Source organism: Typopeltis vanoorti, chromosome 2, assembly GCF_054136105.1.
Source record: "Typopeltis vanoorti isolate ZY-2024b chromosome 2, IOZ_Tvanoo_1.0, whole genome shotgun sequence".
In the NCBI taxonomy this organism is placed as follows: Eukaryota; Metazoa; Arthropoda; class Arachnida; order Uropygi; family Thelyphonidae; genus Typopeltis; species Typopeltis vanoorti.
The window spans coordinates 174,851,804-174,872,739 of NC_143550.1; the positions used below are offsets into that span (position 1 = coordinate 174,851,804).

The following is a 20,936-nucleotide window of genomic DNA, read 5'->3' on the forward strand; positions in this document are numbered from 1 at the left end:
ACAATTTCTGTCTACTTGTTTCTTGAGTATATTATCACATACAGGTATCCCTTGATTAGCACGATTAATTAATCCCTCGATGTTACCGCGTATATCAAAATCGTGTTAATCAAATACAATAATCAATGGTAAAAATTACAATTCATCCATGGTTGATTACTGTATTAATAATTCGTTTTATATGGTACTCTTTTAGGAAAGATAAAAAATGAATGCAAAGTTGACGTTTAATAAATGTTTGTACCTACATTAGTTACTGCAATTTTTTATCAAAAAAAAGTTATCCAGAGTCGTTTGAACAGTTTTAGTTTTTTTCCTATCAGCATAAGTTCTACGATAATAAGCAAAATTACTCTCTAGACCTCGGCAAACAAACATTCTGGATCCATATCCATTAATTGATGCTTAAGCGATTCTAAACTGTCATGCAGTTGACATCCATCAGTTCTCCAATTGTTATCTCCTTTGGAATCTCATCTTCACATTCCATTTGCTTGTTGTTGTTCAATTTCAAGAAGATTGTTGTCACTGAAATCTTTTCAGTTTGAAGCTAATAATTCTTTAACATCTTCAGCATCAACACCATCAAATCCAAGGTCTTCACCAATCACAACGATTTCTTCAACCACATTGTTCACAGAAAACCACCATCAGTGCATTCTGGCAGAAGGTTTTTCCAAACAGCTCTCATGCAGCTAGAAGACACTTGCTCCCACGAGTTATGAATGTTTTCAACTGCATGTTTAATGTTAAAATTTTCCCAAAATTCTTGGAGCGTAATCGCATTTCCTCCCGTTGTTGTTTCTACTGCCTTCGAGAATGTCTTTTTAAGAAAATAGGCTTTGAAAGTTGCAATGATGCCCATGTCCATGGGTTGTAGCAATGATGTCCTATTTGATGGAATTTTGGTGCATTTAAAGGCGCGTTAATTAAAACTCTTGCCACGTATATCAAGGGATTGTCACAATTTTGCAGTGTTAATCAAATCATGCATTAAGCAAGGGTTATCTGTATTTTGTTTTTAGGGGTGTTTTTTGCATATAGCTTGTTTTTCATCTCTTTCTCTCTCTCTCTCTCCTCCCTTCCCCATTGCAAAATATCTCCAGCCTGCTTACATGGTTATGTTTTTTGGAGTAACTCAGGATTCTTGTTGCTGTGTCCAGCAATTCTTCCTTACCTTGATTCCAGTAGTTTCCTGTCTTCTTCTTTTATTGCTCCAAGTTTCCCTGTAGTTAGTTTTCCATACTGAAGCTTGTATGCTCGGTTTTTAAGTATGTCGATCTCTATTATTTTTGCTTTGCTTTTCCATCTTTTAGTAATTAATATATAATCTATTCAGTTCTTGGTTCCTCCTTTGGGTAAAGTCCAAGTAATACAATATGCATTATAGATTATGCCATCTAATCCCATGGCAGTGTTTATATTAAGGTTCTTCAATATTTTAATCACCTTCATTTCTTCCATCTCTATTCTCCTATCAGTCAGTGTAACATCTGGCATTGCAGTGTCACCCCCTAGATGGTACACTTCTGCAAAATGCTTACTCAGTAATTCAACTGTTTAGTTGAATTACTGAGTTCTGTTACCTCCCTACTACAGCATTTTTTTAAACTCATCCTTCCATAATCATTTCTCCTTTTGTTTGACTCATAGTGAAAGAACTATTTAGGATTTCTTTTGGCTTCATCAGATAGTTTTCTCTCATGATTAGCTTTGTCTTTCCTTACCATGCAGGTCACCCTTCTTGCCTGTGCCTTGTACTGCTCATGGGCATGTTGATTACCATTTTCTTTATAAGCCCGCCACAACTTTTTTCTTTTTCTTCAACTCCTGCTTGATGAAGCTCTTTATCCATTTAACTCCTAGCTGATTTTTCCTTCTAACTCTGGGTATGAATTCTGATACGGCTTTCTTTAAAACACCCCTTGATCGCCATGCACAACCAACATCTTTCGCCTCCAATTCTTATGCCATGGCACTTCTGAAAGCTGATTCCTTAGCTTGTCATAATCACTGGTTCTGTAATTCCACATATGTTTTTTCTTAACAGGAAACTGCATGTCTGATAATCTCCCAGGTCAAGACTACATGATCACTTTCCCCAAGTGGAGACAGCATAGCTAGATTGGTTACTGTTAAGTTCTCTGCAACTAAGCCCAAGACTCTGAATTCCCCCCCATGACCATTCCATTTCCAAATCTATGTTCCCATAGTTGAAATATCCAATAATAATTACTCAACCTGCACTCATCACGCTAATTTGATAGTGCATGTCATCTACATTCCCCTTATATCTCCTGGATTATAGTGGCAATCAATTACATATTTCTTCCTGTTGGCTTCTGTCTCTTGTCTCTCTCTCTCTCTCTCAACAGATAGCCTCAAATGAATTGCCCTTTGCATCCTGGTCCTCCAGATGTACTTTTACTCTTTTTGGCTTCAATTCCTCTGCTATCAAAGGCATCCCCCCCCCCCCATCCTGTTCTTTCTCTCCTCTCTGAAGATGCTATATCCTTTGCATTCTATTGCTATGACTATACCATACTTGGTCAACCAAGTCTCACTAATGCCTATGACTTTTGACCAATATTGAAGGTTTTTGACCTTAATTCTATTATGCATTAAAGATACCAAGAAAGTCTGCTATTGGTACAAATCTGAAAACAAACCCCAACTCAACATCACCAGAGTTAACGATCGTTACTATCAACATAAGAAGCCTGAATGGCAAAGAAATGGAGCTAGCAGAAGAATTTGATAAGTACCAGATCGACATAATAGGGATGACTGAAACAAAAAAGACAAAAACTGTTGAGATCTTTCTGAGCAATAAATACAAAATGTTATATTCAAGCAAATGACAATCAAGGAAAAGAAGGAGTAACCATAGTATTCAACACAAAATACGAGGCTAATCTTCTTGAATGGCAGTCAGTCTCGAGTTGAGTAATGTGGGCAAATATGAGAATTGGGAACTCGACAATGAGGCTTATTTGTGCCTATGGTCCCACAGAAGGTTCTACCAAGGTAGAAGTGAATGAATTTTTTGATGCTTTAGAAAAAGCAACTGACACAATGAAATAGGAAAAGTTGGTCCTTGATGGGGATCTAAATAGCAGAGTAGGAAATGATTGTGAGACATACAAAAATATTTTGGGAAAATTTGGAGAAAAGAGCAAAGCTAATAATAATGGCAAATATCTGTTTGATTTCTGCTCAGGACATGGACTGGTTATTACTAACACCACGTTCCAACATAAAAATGTGCACAAATTCACATGGAGAGAAGAGGCAAGGAAAAAGAAAAGTCTCATTGACAATGTTATTGTTGATAGTGATGTTTTCTCCCTGGTGCAGGACACCAGAGTGTACAGAGGATTTGAAATTGGACGTGATCACTATTTAGTCTTGAGCAGGATAAAATTGAATTTCATATTGAAAAGAATAACATGTAAGAAAGTTTTAAAGCAAATAAAAGTTGAGTGACTCTCAGATGTGAACTGTAGACTAAAATACACAAAGATGATTGAAGAAAAAATGAAAGACTTTGAGAACAGGAATCAAACCTTGGAGATTCAGTGGCAAACTCTGAAGAAAACATTGATTGATTCTGCCAGAGAGGCATGTGGTGAGGTTGTCTGCAAGGATAAAAAAAAATCTGAACTCCCTGGTGGATACAGGAAGTTAAAGAGGCAGTGAAGGAAAAGAAGAAAGCATATCAAAAGTTCCTGTCAAATAAGTCAGCTTGTGCTCTTAGAGAATATAGAGACAAATGCAAGAATGCTAAACACTTTGTAAAACTAGCTAAACAGAAGTCGTAGGAGGACTTTGGCAAGAATATAGAAAATAAATATCAAAAAGGTGGCAAAATATTCTGGAAGTTGTTGAAGAAGCTTAGGAATGGAGGAAAGAGTGCTGAGTTAGAGATGATAAAGGTGACATGAAAATGGGAGAAAAAGATATCCTTGAGGTATTGGGTAATTACTTTGAAAAACTGCTGAACGAAACAAGCAGTGATGACAGCACAGTGATAAAAAACACTGACCAGGCATGCAGTCAGGAATACATATCCATACTTGAAGTAGAAAAAGCCATCAAAGGCGCTTGAAATGTGAAAAGGCAGCAGGAGTAGATGATATTCGACCAGAAATGCTGAAGTATGGTGGTATAAGAGTCTTACAGTGGCTGCACTGCATAGTTAAGAAAGCCTAGAGAGAGGGATGAATTCCTGATGATTGGAGTAGAGTTCTCATAGTACCCATATATAGGGATGAATTCCTGATGATTGGAGTAGAGTTCTCATAGTACCCATATATAAAAAGGCAAATAAAACTCAATGTGAGAATTACAGAGGTATTTCCCTTGAGTGTTCCTGGCAGGATCTATGCAAGTATACTTGAGAAACGGTTGAGAAGAATTGTTGAAGAACAAGCTGGATTCAGGCCAAATAGAGGCTGTCAGGATCAGATCTTCACTTTACGAGAAATAGTTGAGAAATCATGGGAATATAACAAAGATCTGTATTTAAGTTTTGTCGATTTGTAAAAGGCATATGACAAGGTGCCAAGAGAGAAGCTATTCCATATGCTACAGTTATATGGTGTCAATGGGCATTATATCAAGCAATACTTAGTCTTTATTTGAGTTGTAAGTCAGCAGTTAGAATTGAAGGAAGTACAGGAAGTTGGTTTAATGTTAAATCTGGTGTGAGACAAGGATGTGTATTATCCCCTCTGTTATTCATTATCTATATGGATCACATTATGAAGAAAAGTGGTATTGGTATCAAAATTGGTAATAGACATGATATCAAAAATTGAGATGTTAATGTCAGCTCTTTGCTTTATGCAGATTATGTTATACTTTTAAATAAATCCGCTACAAATCTGCAAGATTCTCTGACTAAATTGAATAACTGTTGTAATAGATATGGTATGAAGGTCAGCAATAAAAAGACAAAGACAATGAAAATAGGCAGAATCATTGAAAATGTCAACTGTGTTGTGAATGGAGAACTCTTTGAACAAGTAAAACATTTCAGCTACTTAGGCACGATTTTTAGTGAACATGGTAAATTAAATATAGACATAGACAACAGAATCAGCAAAGCTGGTATGGTTGGAAGCCAATTGAATAAATTCATATGGAATAAGAGAGAAATTAGTCGGAACACTAAATTAGCTGTATACAAGACAGTGTTCAAACCAGTTTTAACTTATGGATCTGAGAGCTGTGTCAGAAGTAAAACACTTGACCAAAGACTAGAGACCGCAGATATGAAAGTGCTGATAAAGATTATAGGCGTTAGCAGATGGCATCAATGGCAATATCATATTGAAAACGAGGATATTAGGAAAGAACTTGACATTGTCAGCATCAAGAAATGAGTTAGCAGAACTAATCTCAGGTGGTATGGTCACTTAATCAGAATGGGCGAAGAAAGATTAGCAAAACAAGTGTCCTCTGCCAGGTTGGCAGCAAAACGACTCATAGGAAGACCAAGATATAGGTGGATTGATATGGTACAAAGTGCCTTAGACGATAGAAATATAAGATCTGATAATGTTGGAGTCTTGACAAGTAACAGACTGATTTGGAGGAAAATTGTAGATAGGAAGTTAGTAATCCTGTACACCCCTTGAGGGTACATATCAGGAATTTGATGATGGTGATGATGAGAAATTATATACTTAGTTTTAATTCTTTACCCAAGGAAACAAAACAATGTTTTGCATGTGAAATATATTCACGTCTAAGCTGCCTGTATATAGAGGCAGCTTCGCTTCACATCTCTTGCCTTGGTATGTATCCCATAATGCAAAGCATGCACACCCTTTTGGACATGTAAAATGCTATGGATAATGAGAAGGGCCATCACCCAGACCAGTTTTGACCTTTATTGGGGTCTCGTCATTGGGAACCAGGCCCGATAGAGATGCAAAGTTTGAAGTAGTACAGAAGTCATATATATGACTTCTGCGTTACTTCTCCTCAGTCTCATTCTCCTCACACTAGATAATCTTTCTAGTATCTTAATCTCATCATTCATTCTCTTTAGCTCAGTTATCGTGCCTTTCATCTGCATTTTCAGTAGTTTTATTTCTCTCCACACATCATGCTTTCACATGACACTCACACAATCACAGCCATCAGACAAGACAAGACAACTCCCTTTGCCCAGGGTGTCAAATTCATAGACACATCTTTCACATTCTCATCACTCTTTAATATTGTTTAACATAGCTAGCAGAGTAGTTATGTAAGTATGGTATTTCCATAACTACTCTGCTAGCTATACCTCTTTTCCATTGGTACTTGTTCCAGACTCTTTGCCGCATGTTCTGGGTTCCCTGACAAAAACAATAGGGCCTTGTTTAATTGGGCAACCATCCTGACTGGTGTGACATTATTTTACACAGTTATGTTTGCTTTAAGCCACTATAGAATTCAGTTTTGTTTGCTAATTTCAAAATTTGTAGGCTATCTTTGCTTGTTCAGCATCAAGATAGATACTTGTTAACTGGTACACCACCAGAAAGTGAGGACTGGACTTTTGGCCAAAATCCCTGTTCAGTTTCCATGTTTTTACGGACTGTGGAAGTTTCCTCCTGGCTTTGTAGCTTGACCATTAAATGACCTATAGGATACTGTATATATAAAATTCCTTTGAATTACCGTACTGTTGATAGTAAATTGGGAATAACTCAGAAATTACATACCAGCAGAATTATTATTATTTTATGGCACATCCATAGTGTCTGGAGACTCATTGTGGCAGACCCGAATCAACCATCATGCACACAAATCCATCATAGTCTCCACGATGGGTCACTGCTCTCCACGCAAAAAATCTGGTCCGCACACCCCTTACTAACCACACTCTTACACAACTTCCATGGATGGCTCCTATTTCTCTATTTGTCATATATTGAAAAATTTCACTTACATCAATTTTATAAAACTCCTTTAATATTTTAAATGTTTCTATCATTTCCCATCTTTTTGCCTATCAGCTGAACATTATAACCCACAAACCTTCAGCCTATTCTCATAGGGAGTGTTCCACAGACCTTTCATCATCTCAGTCACTTGTCTCTGAATCCTCTTGACCACCACCTGATCTTCAAGAAACTCAGGTGACCAAATCTGTGCACAGTAGTCAAGATGCCTTATAAAGAGAGATAATAACTTCCTTATCTTTACTTGTTAGTGTATTTTTCAACATCCAAGCAATCCTTTGAGCTATTTTACCTGCAATATGCCCTCCGAACTTCAATTCTTTGTCCATCATTATCGCCAAGTCCCTGGCCTCATCAGTTTCCTGCAAACCAATACTATCAATATGATACACCATATGCAACCTTTTCAACCTGACGTGCATAACCTTACATTTTATAACATTAAATTGACAACCGTTATCCTTTGCCTACAATGCCAATTTATTTAAATCATCCTGCAGGATATCCACATCACCTTATCAACTATTGCTCTCCCCAGTTTTGCATCATCAGCAAGCAACTGAATATCCCCTCTTAAATCTTTCCCTATGTCATTGATGTACAATAAAAGAGTAGGTATCCCTAGTACCGAACCCCAAGGTACTCCACTAGTCACCATCATTCTATTAGATTCTACTCCACCATATGCTACTCTCTGGTGTCTGTCCGAACCCCCCATCCATGCTATTGGCCTCGTATCCATTCCCATTTTCTCCAGTTTTTGTAATAGTTTTCCATGTGGTATTCTGTTAAGTGCCTTGGCAAAGTTGAGCAGTATTGCAGTGTAACCATTATCTTTATCCATTTCTGCTGTCACTTTATTATATAATGTGAATTGAGAGAAAATATTGATATTGTACTTTTATAGACAATATTTTCTTTGTTAATTCATTAAAAAAAAAAATTTGTTCAGAGTTGAAATAATTCAAAAATATTAATCCTAGAGTAATTTTGAATTTGCAGATATCCGAACGTACAGGACTTATCACATTGCTCTGTCTCGTGAACTGAAGAAAAGAAGAAAGAAAGTTGGACCTGAGCCATTACGCCACAGATCAGTATGGATGACATGGTTAGTATCAAAATTTAGTGGAACTTTTTTTTGTTTAGTTTAGGAACTTGATTTTGTTTACTTATTTAATTTTGTTATGAATATTTTTGTTAAAACAGTATCAGTGTTTTAATGAAATGAAATAGTGTGTGGCAAGGATTTGCATTATCTGGACACAGGCTGAAATTGAGGAGCTCCTTTGACATCCAATATGAATATAAAGTCTTTAATAATTTTCCATAATATTAAAAAAAAATCTTTAATAAATACAGATTTTTGTCAAATTGTCAGAAGCATAAAACTTGCTATTTGATATCTGCTTGCCTCATAATGATCTCTTGTTATAATTTATGTCAAGTTATTATCTTTTCTACTTCAATCAGAATTAAGTACAGAATGAGGAAGTAACTCTCTATTATATTGGTAATACAGTTACATCATCAGGCTTGTCTATAAATTTTTTTTTTTACATGTTGTGTAGTGTTGTATTGTATTTCATTATATTGATAAAGTTATAAAGGTGATTCTTTTCCTTTCGTAAGCTAAAGTAAGCTTACGAAACAGCAAGCTACAGATACAATGATTTGATCAACGGTTATTCTACTGGCATGACCTCTAGTGAAAAAATAAATAACTAAAAAATTAAATTAAAATAAATAAGGAAATCAAAATAACTACATCAAAGCTATATTGTATTTAAGATAACAACAAAGAAACATTCTTTCGTATAGATCATTTTGATACAGTGAAAACTGACATGAGTGAAATCTAACATTTTATGTTTTTGCAAGTGGCATTTTTATCTCTTAATGTATTATTTTAATCCCTATTCTTTTTAATGGCTATTTCTTTAAATGTATGATTTTAATTATTTATATGTATGCCCTTACATTTTCTGTAGTTCACACACGCGCACAAAAAAAGTCTCGATCCTTCTATTACAGGATAAATTCCCTCCCGATATTACAGCGCTCTTTGCGCATGTACTATGCTCTAGCTATTTTGTGTGGCAAAACACTTTTTACCTTCAAAAAGAGAGGCACAGAAATGGTCTCACTACTATCCCCCCCATTGCTAACTTTTACATGGAACATGTAAAACATAGAATATGAAAAACACGAAACATGATTCACTCCCTCCACTGGCCCACTCTGGAGTATACCGTATTCACTGCACCTGTAATTTGCCCTATATAGGAGAAACAGGATGCACGATTCCCATCAGACAAAAAGAACATAAGCACATTAAATTTAATAATTATGGTGAAGCTGGCCTGTCTGATCATGCCCTGAACACTTTTGCATAAAATTGGGTGGAAAAGCACCTGTTGGTTACACCACACCAAAACATGGTATGGAGGTAAATTTAAGGAGGCCTGCGAGATTATTATCATCATCATCAAATTCCTGTCATGTACCCTCAAGGGGCGTACAGGATATGATAGTACTACATGAAAAAAATTACATCGTTACTAACTTCCTATCTACAATTTTCCTCCAAATCACTCTGTTACTTGTCACGACTCCAACATTATCAGATCTTATATTTCTATCGTCTAAGGCACTTTGTACCGTATCAATCCACCTATATCTTGGTCTTCCTCTGGGTCGTTTTGCTGCCAACCTGGCAGAGAACACTTGTTTTGCTAATCTTTTTTCGCCCATTCTGTTTAAGTGACCATACCTCCTGATATTAGCTCTGCTAACGCATTCCTGGATGCTGACAATGTCAAGTTCTTTCCTAATATCCTCATTTTTAATATGATATTGCCATTGATGCCTTCTGTTCATGCCTATAATCTTTCTCAGGACTCTCATATCTGCGGTCTATAGGCTTTGGTCAAGTGTTTTACTTTTGACCCAGCTCTCAGATCCATAAGTTAAAATTGGTTTGAACCTTTCTTGTATACAGCTAATTTAGTGTTCCGACTAATTGCTCTCTTATTCCATATGAATTTATACGCATGGATAGGCTTATGTGTTCGTCAGACATGTTGTAATAGATTTCACGGTATAATAAGAACACAGATGGTTAAGAAAATAACTATTTATTAACTTAAAAGCTAATATTTCGCTGGTATTATATCCAGCATCTTCAGAGCACACAACACAAAGTTTGTTACAAAGGCAAGACAACCCGGTGTAACAGTGGGGGTAGTTTAAGTGATTCAGCATGCAACACAAGACTAAAGTCCTAATATGGCGCCATCTGGGTTAAAAAAAAAAAAAAAAAAAAAAAAAAATTCAAAGTTTTGAAATAGTAGTCTAAATGATAGTCTTAAAAATGTTTGGAAAAGTATAAATTAAAAAATAAAAGTAATAAATATTAATAAATATTAATTTGGTCTTAGGATGACTGTCTTCCAAATCTTTGATAGATTTATACAGCCATACTTGTTAAGGTTTGGAGTATGTTTTAAGGCTTCTGTTGATTCCAGGAACAACCTCTCTGACTTGTAGAAGCTTCTGTGCATTATTTTTGTTTCTTTCCAATTGATCCTGTGTGTGCAGTGGTATCCAAAGCATTGTCTGCCAGACCCAACTTACCATAGCAAAAGTGTCGGATATATTTTTTGTGTTCACTGAGGCGGATGTCCACATTTCTTCCTGTCTGTCCATAGTATACTTGATGGCAAGAACAGGGCACTTCATAGACACCTGGATGTGATAAAGGAGTGCATTTTTCCTTAGGTGAACGGATGAGAGTTGCTAATTTTATATAAGGTTTAAATACTGTGCGTAGTTGGTGTTTGTTAAGCACCCTAGATATCTTTTCAGATGTGCCTTTAATGTATGGGATGGTGATGGTTTTGTTGTAGTCTTCTGTGGTAGATAGAGGAGATTTATGGGTAGCATTTAGTATGTTATCTATTTTACAGGGATTATAACCATTGATTAAGAAGGTTTGACGTAGGTGAGAAAGTTCAGCAGTGAGAGCAATGTCATTGGAACAGATTGCTCTAGCTCTATGAGTTAGTGTTTTTAAGATATCATATTGTTCAGAAGGGTGATGGTGTGATTGTTTGTGTATCTCCCTGTATGTGTGGGTTTTCTGTACATACAGGGAGATACTTTAGTATTAGGACTTTAGTCTTGTGTTGCACGCTGAATTACTTATACTAGCCCCACTGTTACACCAGATTGTGGTTGTCTTGCCTTTGTAACAAACTTTGCGTTGTGTGCTCTGAAGATGCTGGATATAATACCAGCGAAATATTAGCTTTTAAGTTAATAAATAGTTATTTTCTTAACCATCTATGTTCTTATTATATCCATATGAATTTATTCAATTGACTTCCCACCATCCCAGTTGTCTATTTCTATATTTAATTTACCATCTTCAGTAAAAATCATGCCTAAGTAACTGAAATGTTTTACTTGTTCCACAGGTTCTCCATTCACAACACAGTTGACATTTTCAATGATTCTGCCTATTTTCATTGTCTTTGTCTTTTTATTACTGACCTTCATACCATATCTATTACAACAGCTATTCAATTTAGTCAGAGAATCTTGCAGACTTGTCGCGGATTTACTTAGAAGTATAATATTATCCGCATAAAGCAAAGAGCTGACATTAACATCTCCAATTTTGATATCATGTTTAATACCACTTTCCTTCATAATGTGATCCATATAGATAATGAATAACAGAGGGGATAATGTACATCCTTGTCTCACACCAGATTTAACATTAAACCATCTTCCTGTACATCCTTCAATTCTAACTGCTGACTTACAACTCAAATAAAGACTAAGTATTGCTTGATATAATCCCCATTGACACCATATAACTGTAGTTTATTGAATAGCTTCTCTCTTGGCACCTTGTCATGTGCCTTTTCCAAATCGACAAAACTTAAATACAGATCTTTGTTATATTCCAATGCTTTCTCGACTATTTGTCGTAAAGTGAAGAGCTGATCCTGACAGCCTCTATTTGGCCTGAATCCAGCTTGTTCTTCACCAAGCTTTTCTTCCACAATTTTTCTCAACTGTTTCTCAAGTATACTTGCATAGATCTTGCCTGGAACACTCAGTAGGGAAATACCTCTCTAATTCTCACATTCAGTTTTATTTCCCTTTTTATATATGGGTATGAGAGCTCTACTCCAATCATCGGGAATTCGTCCCTCTGTCCAGGCTTTCTGAACTATGCAGTGCAGCCACTGTATGACTTATACCACCATACTTCAGCATTTCTGGTCGAATATCATCTACTCCTGCTGCCTTTCCACATGTCAAGCCTTGGATGGCTTTTTCTACTTCAAGTATGGATATGTATTAATGACTGCATGCCTGGTGAGTTTTTTTATCACTGTGCTGTTATCACTGCTTGTTTCATTTAGCAGTTTTTCAAAGTAATTGCCCAATACCTCAAGGATATCTTTTTCTCCCATTTTCATTTCACCTTTATCATCTCTAACTCCTTTTACAGCACTCTTTTCTCAATTCCTAAGCTTCTTCAACAACCTCCAGAATATTTTGCCACCTTTTTGATATTTATTTTCTATATTCTTGCCAAAGTCCTCCCATGACTTCTGTTTAGCTAGTTTTACACAGTGTTTAGCATTCTTGCATTTGTCTCTATATTCTGTAAGGGCACAAGCTGACTTATTTGACAGGAATTTTTGATATGCTTTCTTCTTTTCCTTCACTGCCTCTTTAATTTCCTGTATGGAGTTCTGATTTTTTTTATCCATGCAGACAACTTCACCACATGCCTCTCTGGCAGAATCAATCAATGTTTTCTTCAGAGTTTGCCACTGAATCTCCAAGGTTTGATTCCTGTTCTCAAACTCTTTTTTAGTCTACAGTTCACATCTGAGAGCTGCTCAACTTTTATTCACTTTAAAACTTTCTTACATGTTATTCTTTTCAATGTGAAATGCAATTTTATCCTGCTGAAGACTAAATAGTGATCACTTCCAATTTCAAATCCTCTGTATACTCTGGTGGCCTGCACCAGGGAGAAAACATCACTATCAACAATAACACTGTCAATGAGACTTTTCTTATTCCTAGCCTCTTCTCTCCATGTGAATTTGTGCACATTTTTATGTGGGAACATGGTGTTAGTAATAACCAGTCCATGTCCTGAGCAGAAATCCAACAGATATTTGCCATTATTATTAGCTTTGCTCTTTTCTCCAAATTTTCCCAAAATATTTTTGTACGTCTCACAATCATTTCCTACTATTTAGATCCCCAACAAGGACCAACTTTTCCTTTTTCATTGTGTCAGTTGCTTTTTCTAAAGCATCAAAAAATTCATTCACTTCTACCTTAGTAGAACCTTCTGTGGGACCATAGGCACAAATAAGTCTCATTGTCCAGTTCCCCATTCTCATATTTGTCCACATTACTCTACTTGAGACTGACTGCCATTCAAGAATATTAGCCTCGTATTTTGTGTTGAATACTATTGCTACTCCTTCTTTTCCTTGATTGTCTTTGCCTGAATATAACATTTTGTATTTATTACTCAGAAAGATCTCACCAGTTTTTGTTTGTTTTGTTTCAGTCATCCCTATTATGTCAATCTGGTACTTATCTAATTCCTCCGATAGCTCCATTTCTTTGCCATTCAGGCTTCTTACGTTCATAGTACCGATCTGTAACTCTGGTGATGTTGAGTTCTGGTTTGTTTTCAGATTTGTTCCAGTAGCCGACTTTTCACTGTTCGCCCTGGTTCCTGGGCAAAAACAACAGGGGCCTTGTTTAACCGGGCGACGTCCCAGCCAGCATGAAATTTTGTCATGTTGTACCATAATTTTTTATTTTGGTTTAACCATTAAGAATACAATTTGATCGGCTAAATACGAAATTGCCAGCCCATACTCGTTCGTTCAGTATCCAAGTAGATACCAAACAGGGTGCACCACGAGAAGGTTAGGATTGGACATTAGGTCAGAAGCTCTGGTCGGTTCTCTGCATTCCTTTAAAGGCTATGTGGAGGTCTCCTCTCAGTTATTTAGTTTTGACCCTTAAGCACCCCCGAGATTATTATCAACCACTCTAATCTTAATAATAATGATGTGCCTAAAAATTCCAGGAATATAGAAGGCACATATTCTTTCCACATAACCTTTCCCTAAGAGTCAAGTATAAATAGGACCATAGATAATCCAGGATCTTAAATCTAAAATTGTGTGAGTGAACTACAGAAAATGTGAATGCATACATATAAATAATTAAAATGATACATTTAAAGAAATAGCCATTGAAAAGAACAGGGATTAAGAGAATACATTAAGAGAAAAAAATGCCACTTGTAAAAACATGAAATGTCAGATTTTACTCATCAGTTTTTACTGTAACAAAACAATTATATGAAAGAATGTTTCTTTGTTGTTATCTTAAATAGATATAGCTTTGATATTGTTATTTTATTTCCTTATTTATTTTAATTATTTTTATTTCATATTTCTTTTTTATATATTTATTTATTTTTTTCACTGGAGGTCATGCCAGTAGAATAACTGTTGATCAAATCATTGTATTTGTAGCTTACTGTGTGAAATGTAATGTAGCTTGTCTTTATATATGTGTGTATATACTCCAGATTGATGACCTTAATATGAAGGTCTAAACATCAGGAAATTAAATTAGTTGTTTATAACATGCTTGTAGTGTCCATAATTTGTCTATAATTAATTATATAGGTGATTGGGCAGATGTGGAGGGGGGGGAATCAGCACTAATAAGTAGCTTGGATAGGACTGGTTATAGACCTAAAAATGATTTCGCATGCTTATCAGTAGTGAGAGAGAGTTGTCTCACTGCACATGTTAACATGCAGTGGGGAGATTATGAGAGCCATGTAGCTGCAATAGCACTTCACAAGATTGGAAGGAAGCCACCCATTATTATCAACATGCTAAAGACTCGGTATCAGTTGGATGTTTATGTATCAAACTATTTACTATTATAATGATACAGAAGACATATCTGACCGTCAAAGAACAGGTTGATCATGCTGTGTTAGGATGTAACAGCTTGTGAGGGCTGTGAAAGCACGTCTCTGTTGTAATCCTGTGAGAATGCAGAAGGTGATGTAATGTGAGATGAGCACTTTGAAGAGAACGTTACATGTACTAACTGATAACCTGGAGTTGAGAGCCAATCGTTGTTCTACTGGACACTTCCTAATATCACAACTTATGCTTCAGAGGGTGATAAATTCAAAGGCACTTCTCGGATGGTACATAAACATTAGACACAGAGATATCGTCTTCACAGATGAAAAGATTTTCATCACTGAAGAGTTGTTTAATTACCAATATGATTGGATAAATGCCCCAGATGGTCACACAGCACCCAGGATTCAGAAAGGTCATCCCCCACCAAACCATCACTGATGCAGGTCAGTGATGGTTTGGTGAGGGATGATTTATTAAGGGATTCCAAGTTTTATTTCTGCAAGAAAGGGGTCAAAACCCCACCAAAGTGTATCAAGATACTGTGGTACGCTGCCTGAACAACACCTTGTTTCATGGTAGGCAGTGGACCTTCCACCAGGATTCAGCCCCTGCACACAAGACGAGAACATACAATGGTGGTTGAAGGTGAATGTTCCCGACCACATCTCACCATCTGATTGGTCATCTGGAAGTCCTGATCTGAATCCGTTGGACTTCAAATTGGAGCTTGAGAGAGACAGAGAAAGTAGCCTGCAGGAAACAATACCCTAGCATTGTCAGCCTGAAGGGGTTATTTGGAGTGAGCAGTGGCAGTGTTTCGATTGGATGTTGTGCCTCCCACCATTGATATGTGGCCTCACTAACTTTGAGTGTATGTGAAGGCAAAAGGGGCCGTTCTGAGAATATTGAGTGCTGCTGTATGCACTTTACATATGTGGTTTTGTATGTGCTGAAAGCTGTAAATGATTTACTGCTAGATTAACAGTTTATGTGCTGTTCAAGTTGTAATAGTATTTATGGTTAGACTGACATATATGCCTTAAACTGCCTACAAAGTCAGGTTTGGGGCAATGTACGGAGGCTGTTCAATAAGTTATAAGACTATATTTATACAGAAAACAGATTACCTTTAATCGTCATCATTTACATGGTCTTTTTCAAAGTAATTACCGTGAGATGCTATGCGTTTGTCCCAACGTTGCGTCCACTTCTTAAACACATGTGAAAGTCCGTTTTTTGAGAGTTCTTTCAAACTGCCTCCGCAGCTTTTACACATGCTTTGTTGCTTTCGAAATGGCGGCCTCTTAGTGGTTTCTTGAGCTGAGGAAATAGCCAGAAATCGCATGGTGCGGGATCAGGACTGTATGGAAGGTGTGGTAGGATATCTATGTTGTTCTTCTGCAAAACGTCCACTACACAACCAGCAATATATGGCTTTGCATTATCGTGGTGCAATAAGAAGCCATTCTTCAGCAATGGACGCTTCCTTTTGACATGCTGTACCATTGTCTTAAAACATCCGCATAGTATGAGCCATTTACAGTATTCCCGGGTTCTACAGCATGTTGGTAAACAATGCCTTTGTAGTCAAAAAACATTATAGTCAAAAACCAGCCGATTTTACATGGGGGTAGACGAAGACGGATGCTTCCATTCACTGCTTTGTTGTTTCGTTGTAGGGTCATAGTGATACAACCAAGCTTCATCTGCTGTAATGATGTGTTTTAAGAAGTTGTCGCCTTCTTGTTCCAGTCTTTCTTTCCATTCTGTGCACACATCCACTCGATGCTGCATTTGCTCCGGTGTCAAGAGTTTGGGAATTCATCGGGCGCAAACACATTTCAGTCCCAAATGTTCAGCTATGATTGAGTGAACACTTCCCACAGAAATATTCAGGACAACATGCAGCTGTCATACTGTAATTCTGCTATCCTCCTTGATCATAATCGCTGCTGTGTTGATCATTGTCTCTGTGATGGACGTTGAAGGTCTTCCCTCACGTTCAAGATCTTCCACATTTTGCCTTCCTTCCTTAAAAGTTTTATGCCAGCGAAAAACACTTGCCCTCGACATTGCTTCATTGTGGAAAGCTTCGCGTATCGTGTTACAAGTGTCCGATGCCGATTTTTGCAAACGCACACAAAATTTAATCGCATAACGCTGTTCCAAGGATGCTTCCATTTCAACGACTGGTCGTGGCTTGTAGGCGCGCTGAAACAAGCTTGCGCTTAGTCATGTGACACTCTGGCACATCAGCCTGTGACACTCTGGCACATCAGCCCTCTTTTGTTAATACTGACAGCAACATTTCTTTATTCCACTGAAATTAATATTGTGATGAGTAGTTTCGCAACAGTAAAATTAGTCTTATTACTTATTGAACAACCCTCATATTATACATATTTTGGATAGATATCACATCACATCACTGTCTTGATGACTGATGTGAATTATTTACATAATAATAAACATGGTTATTTATCTTTATTGATCTTTTCCTTAAGCAACAACATGAATGATAGTCATCATCTTACAATCTGCACTAGGTTATTTCATTCCCAACCATGTAAGAGTATAGGTGAGTCCCAGCTTACAAATGTAATGTGATCTTGGAAATCTGTTTGTAAGTTGAATGTTCATATTGATTTTTTTCATAAAATGATATTGTTAAAATTAATGTGTTTTTGAAATAAATTATTTCAAAGTACAATCCAGGAAATTATTTCAATTTCCTGGATTGTACTTCCACCAGTGTGGTGTACAGTTGGTAATCTTTTCACCTCAAATTGCATAACCTTACACTTTGCCACATTAAAATGACATCCATTAAACAGTCTGCCAATCTATTCAAATCATTCTCCAAAATTTTGACACAATCTGTATTAACTATTGCTCTACCCAACTTTGAATCATCAGCAAATAACAGTTCCTCTCAGATCCTTTCCTATATCATTAATGTACAAATTAAACAGTAGCAGTCCAAGAACAGAACTGAGTGACATGCCAATAGTCACAGGTCTTCTTTTGAACTCTACTCTTGAATAAACTACTCTCTGATATCTCTCCATCAACCACCCTCCTATCCTTCTCACTAACCCTATATATCCATCCCCCATGTGCTGCAGTTTACAGATTAGAATTCCATATAATATCCTGTCAAAGGCATTTGCTAAGTCCAGTAGTATCACTGTAAACCCACTACCTTTATCCAACTCAGCTGTCACTGTATTATCAAACAAGCAAGTTACTGAGGCATGACCTACCCTTCACAGAACCACGTTGCCCCCCCTCTCATACAGTAGTATTTCCATCTACCTATTCCTATATTTTGCTCTTAACCAACTTTTCCAATACTTTGACAACTCCTGATATGCTGAACGGTCAGTAATTTGTTTCATCAGTCTTGGAGCCTCCTTTATGCAATGGAACTATTTCCCCCCATCTTTCAACCCACTTGGGACTAACCGAAAGCTGAGACTTAGATTAAACAATATGGTCAAGGGCACTGACAATTCCCTTTCAGCTTCACGTAAAACTCGAGCTGGTATACCATCCAGTCCCAATGCTGTATTCACATTAAGGTTCTGTAATATGCTATGTGCCTCCATTTCATTTACCTCAGTTCCCATATTATCCTTTGACTCTCTCGTTCCTGCAATATCATCACCTGGATGATATACTTTTGCAAAGTGTTCACTTAGTGATCTACTATTTTGACTGATTCAGTTATCTCTCTCTCTCTACCATCAGCATTCATTAAAATCATTCTGCCATATACGTTCTTTCTTTTCCTTGTAACATATCAAAAGAACTGTTTGGGATTCTCTTTAGCCTGCATTGCTAACTTCCTTTCATACTGCTTTTGCCTTTCTTACCATACTAGTTATCCTTCTGGCCTGTGCCTGCAGGTCACCTTTCTCCTTAAATTCCCTCCACAATTGTTTTTTTTTTTTTCCCAGCTCCAGCTTAATGAAGGTATTCATCCTTTAACTCTCAGTTGATTTACTTTTCTGACTAGGTATGTAGTCTGCCATTATCTTCCTCAAATACTCTTTTACCACTTCCCATGCACTGTCAACATCCAGCTCTTGCAGTTTTACATGCTGTGGCACTGATCCAAGCAATCTCCTAAGCTTGTTGTACTTACCAGCCTCGTAATTCCAAATATACTCAATCTTAACTGAAAATTCCACACATTTTCTACCTCCCAGGTCAAGATCATATGATCACTCTCATCAGTTGGTAGCAACGTGGTCATATTCATTATAGACAAATTCTCAGATACAATTAGTAGATCGAGCACTCTCGAACCCTTAATATATTCCATCATATGTTGTCTCAGGTAATTATCTCTTAGTAACTGCATAAATTCCATTTCCTTCCTACCATGTGTCCTCTCCTCTTTCCAATCTATGTTCCCATTGTTGAAATCCTCATAATAATTACCTCCCCTCCACTCATTGAGTCTATTTGCTGATGCATACTATCCCTCATCATCTTTTCCATTCCCTGGTCTATAGCGGCATACAACTATATATTTTGTTCTGCTGGCCTTAATCTCACACCAGGTAGCCTCACATGTGCTGTTTTCGCTGGACTGGAGTTGAACTTGTACTCTCTTTGGTTGCAGTTCATCGGCTATCAATAACACTCCCCATTCCTCATTCTTTTCTCTCTCTCCTCCCTGAATGCACTCTACCTTTCACTTTCTGTCTTACTAACTATATCATCTTCTGCTATCCATGTCTCACTAATGCCAATAACCTTTGCCCAGGATGATCTTGTTCTGAATACCCCTGGCATTAGTGTACATAAAGTGCAAAAGCACCCTAGGCCAACTGTTCTCCTGACACTTCATGCTATTTCATTCTGGTTTGTTACCAGTCGTACTAACTTAGGCATATTATACCCATTCTTATATTCAACTGCTGTCTCACTCATGTCTGCATATCCACTCACCAGCTCCCCCCCCCCACTCCAAAAGCCCTAGTTTCTCTGATTTTGCACAGCCACTTTCACTTCATTCACCAACACTTTTTTCAGTCTCTGAACTCAAAATCTATTCAGATGCAAACCGTTCTTCTTGTATAAGTCCTTTCACCCATCAAACTCATTCCACACCACTCCCCCTGCTTAACCTACACATAGAATCATTCACTATTATGCCCCCTCCTCAGTTCTACTGTCATACTGCAGCAACAAACTCGCTATCTTAACTGTCTCACTCTTTTCTTTTGCTACTTTCAGTAATTCTTTCATGTCCTCTCTCTCATGCCATGCCATACTTTCAGATCATTTGTTCCAGCCAATACGATCATCTCTTTCATCCTATCCTATCCTTTTGTGCTCTAATAGCCTCACTAATGTCATTAATTTGCACACCAGGAAAGCACAATTTTGTCAAACTCTCATCAATTACACCTCTTATGATTGAATTGCCATACAAGATTCGCTTCTTGATTTTTCTTTCTCTCTTGTCAGACCCTCATTTCTCTTATCTCGCACTTTTTGTTATCAGCTGACCCACTCACCAGACATTACTGCATTCACTCCATCTCTTGCATTCTCTCTCTCTCTCCATGTAACTAAGCTATCTCCCTCATTACAGTCAATTTGTAAAATCTCTCATGATATGTAACTATGTAACTTATATTTGCTTTTACATATTTTTCTAAGGAGATTGTACTTAAAATATCAAATGTTGTCTGTAATAATCTTGTAATTGTGATAACAACCATGAACCTTTGTTAAAATAATGTGGTGCATGATGTCATCATGTAACTCTGTTAACTCATGTCTAATTCTAAGAATAGTGAAGAATTCTAAGAATTGCCACATATGGAAATTTCAAAATATGCACGAAGCATGATGTCATCATGGTCAGATGTCAATACCTGACCATATATGGAAGTTTTGAGAGATGCTCGCATACATAATGGAAGTCTGTGCCTATATAAGGCGAGAT

The 20,936-nt window shown here is 37.0% G+C and overlaps 1 protein-coding gene across 3 annotated transcripts in view; it reads left to right on the forward strand.

The window, feature by feature from the left end:
• The window catches only part of mRpL44 (mitochondrial ribosomal protein L44), a 132,865-nt gene that overhangs the window by 17,857 nt on the left and 94,072 nt on the right, over positions 1–20,936 (forward strand). For all 3 annotated transcript variants that reach the window (XM_090409664.1, XM_090409673.1, XM_090409682.1), the window contains exon 2: positions 7,962–8,070. In XM_090409664.1, coding sequence (XP_090265790.1) covers positions 7,962–8,070 — 109 coding nt within the window. The remainder of the gene's footprint in view (positions 1–7,961; positions 8,071–20,936) is intronic.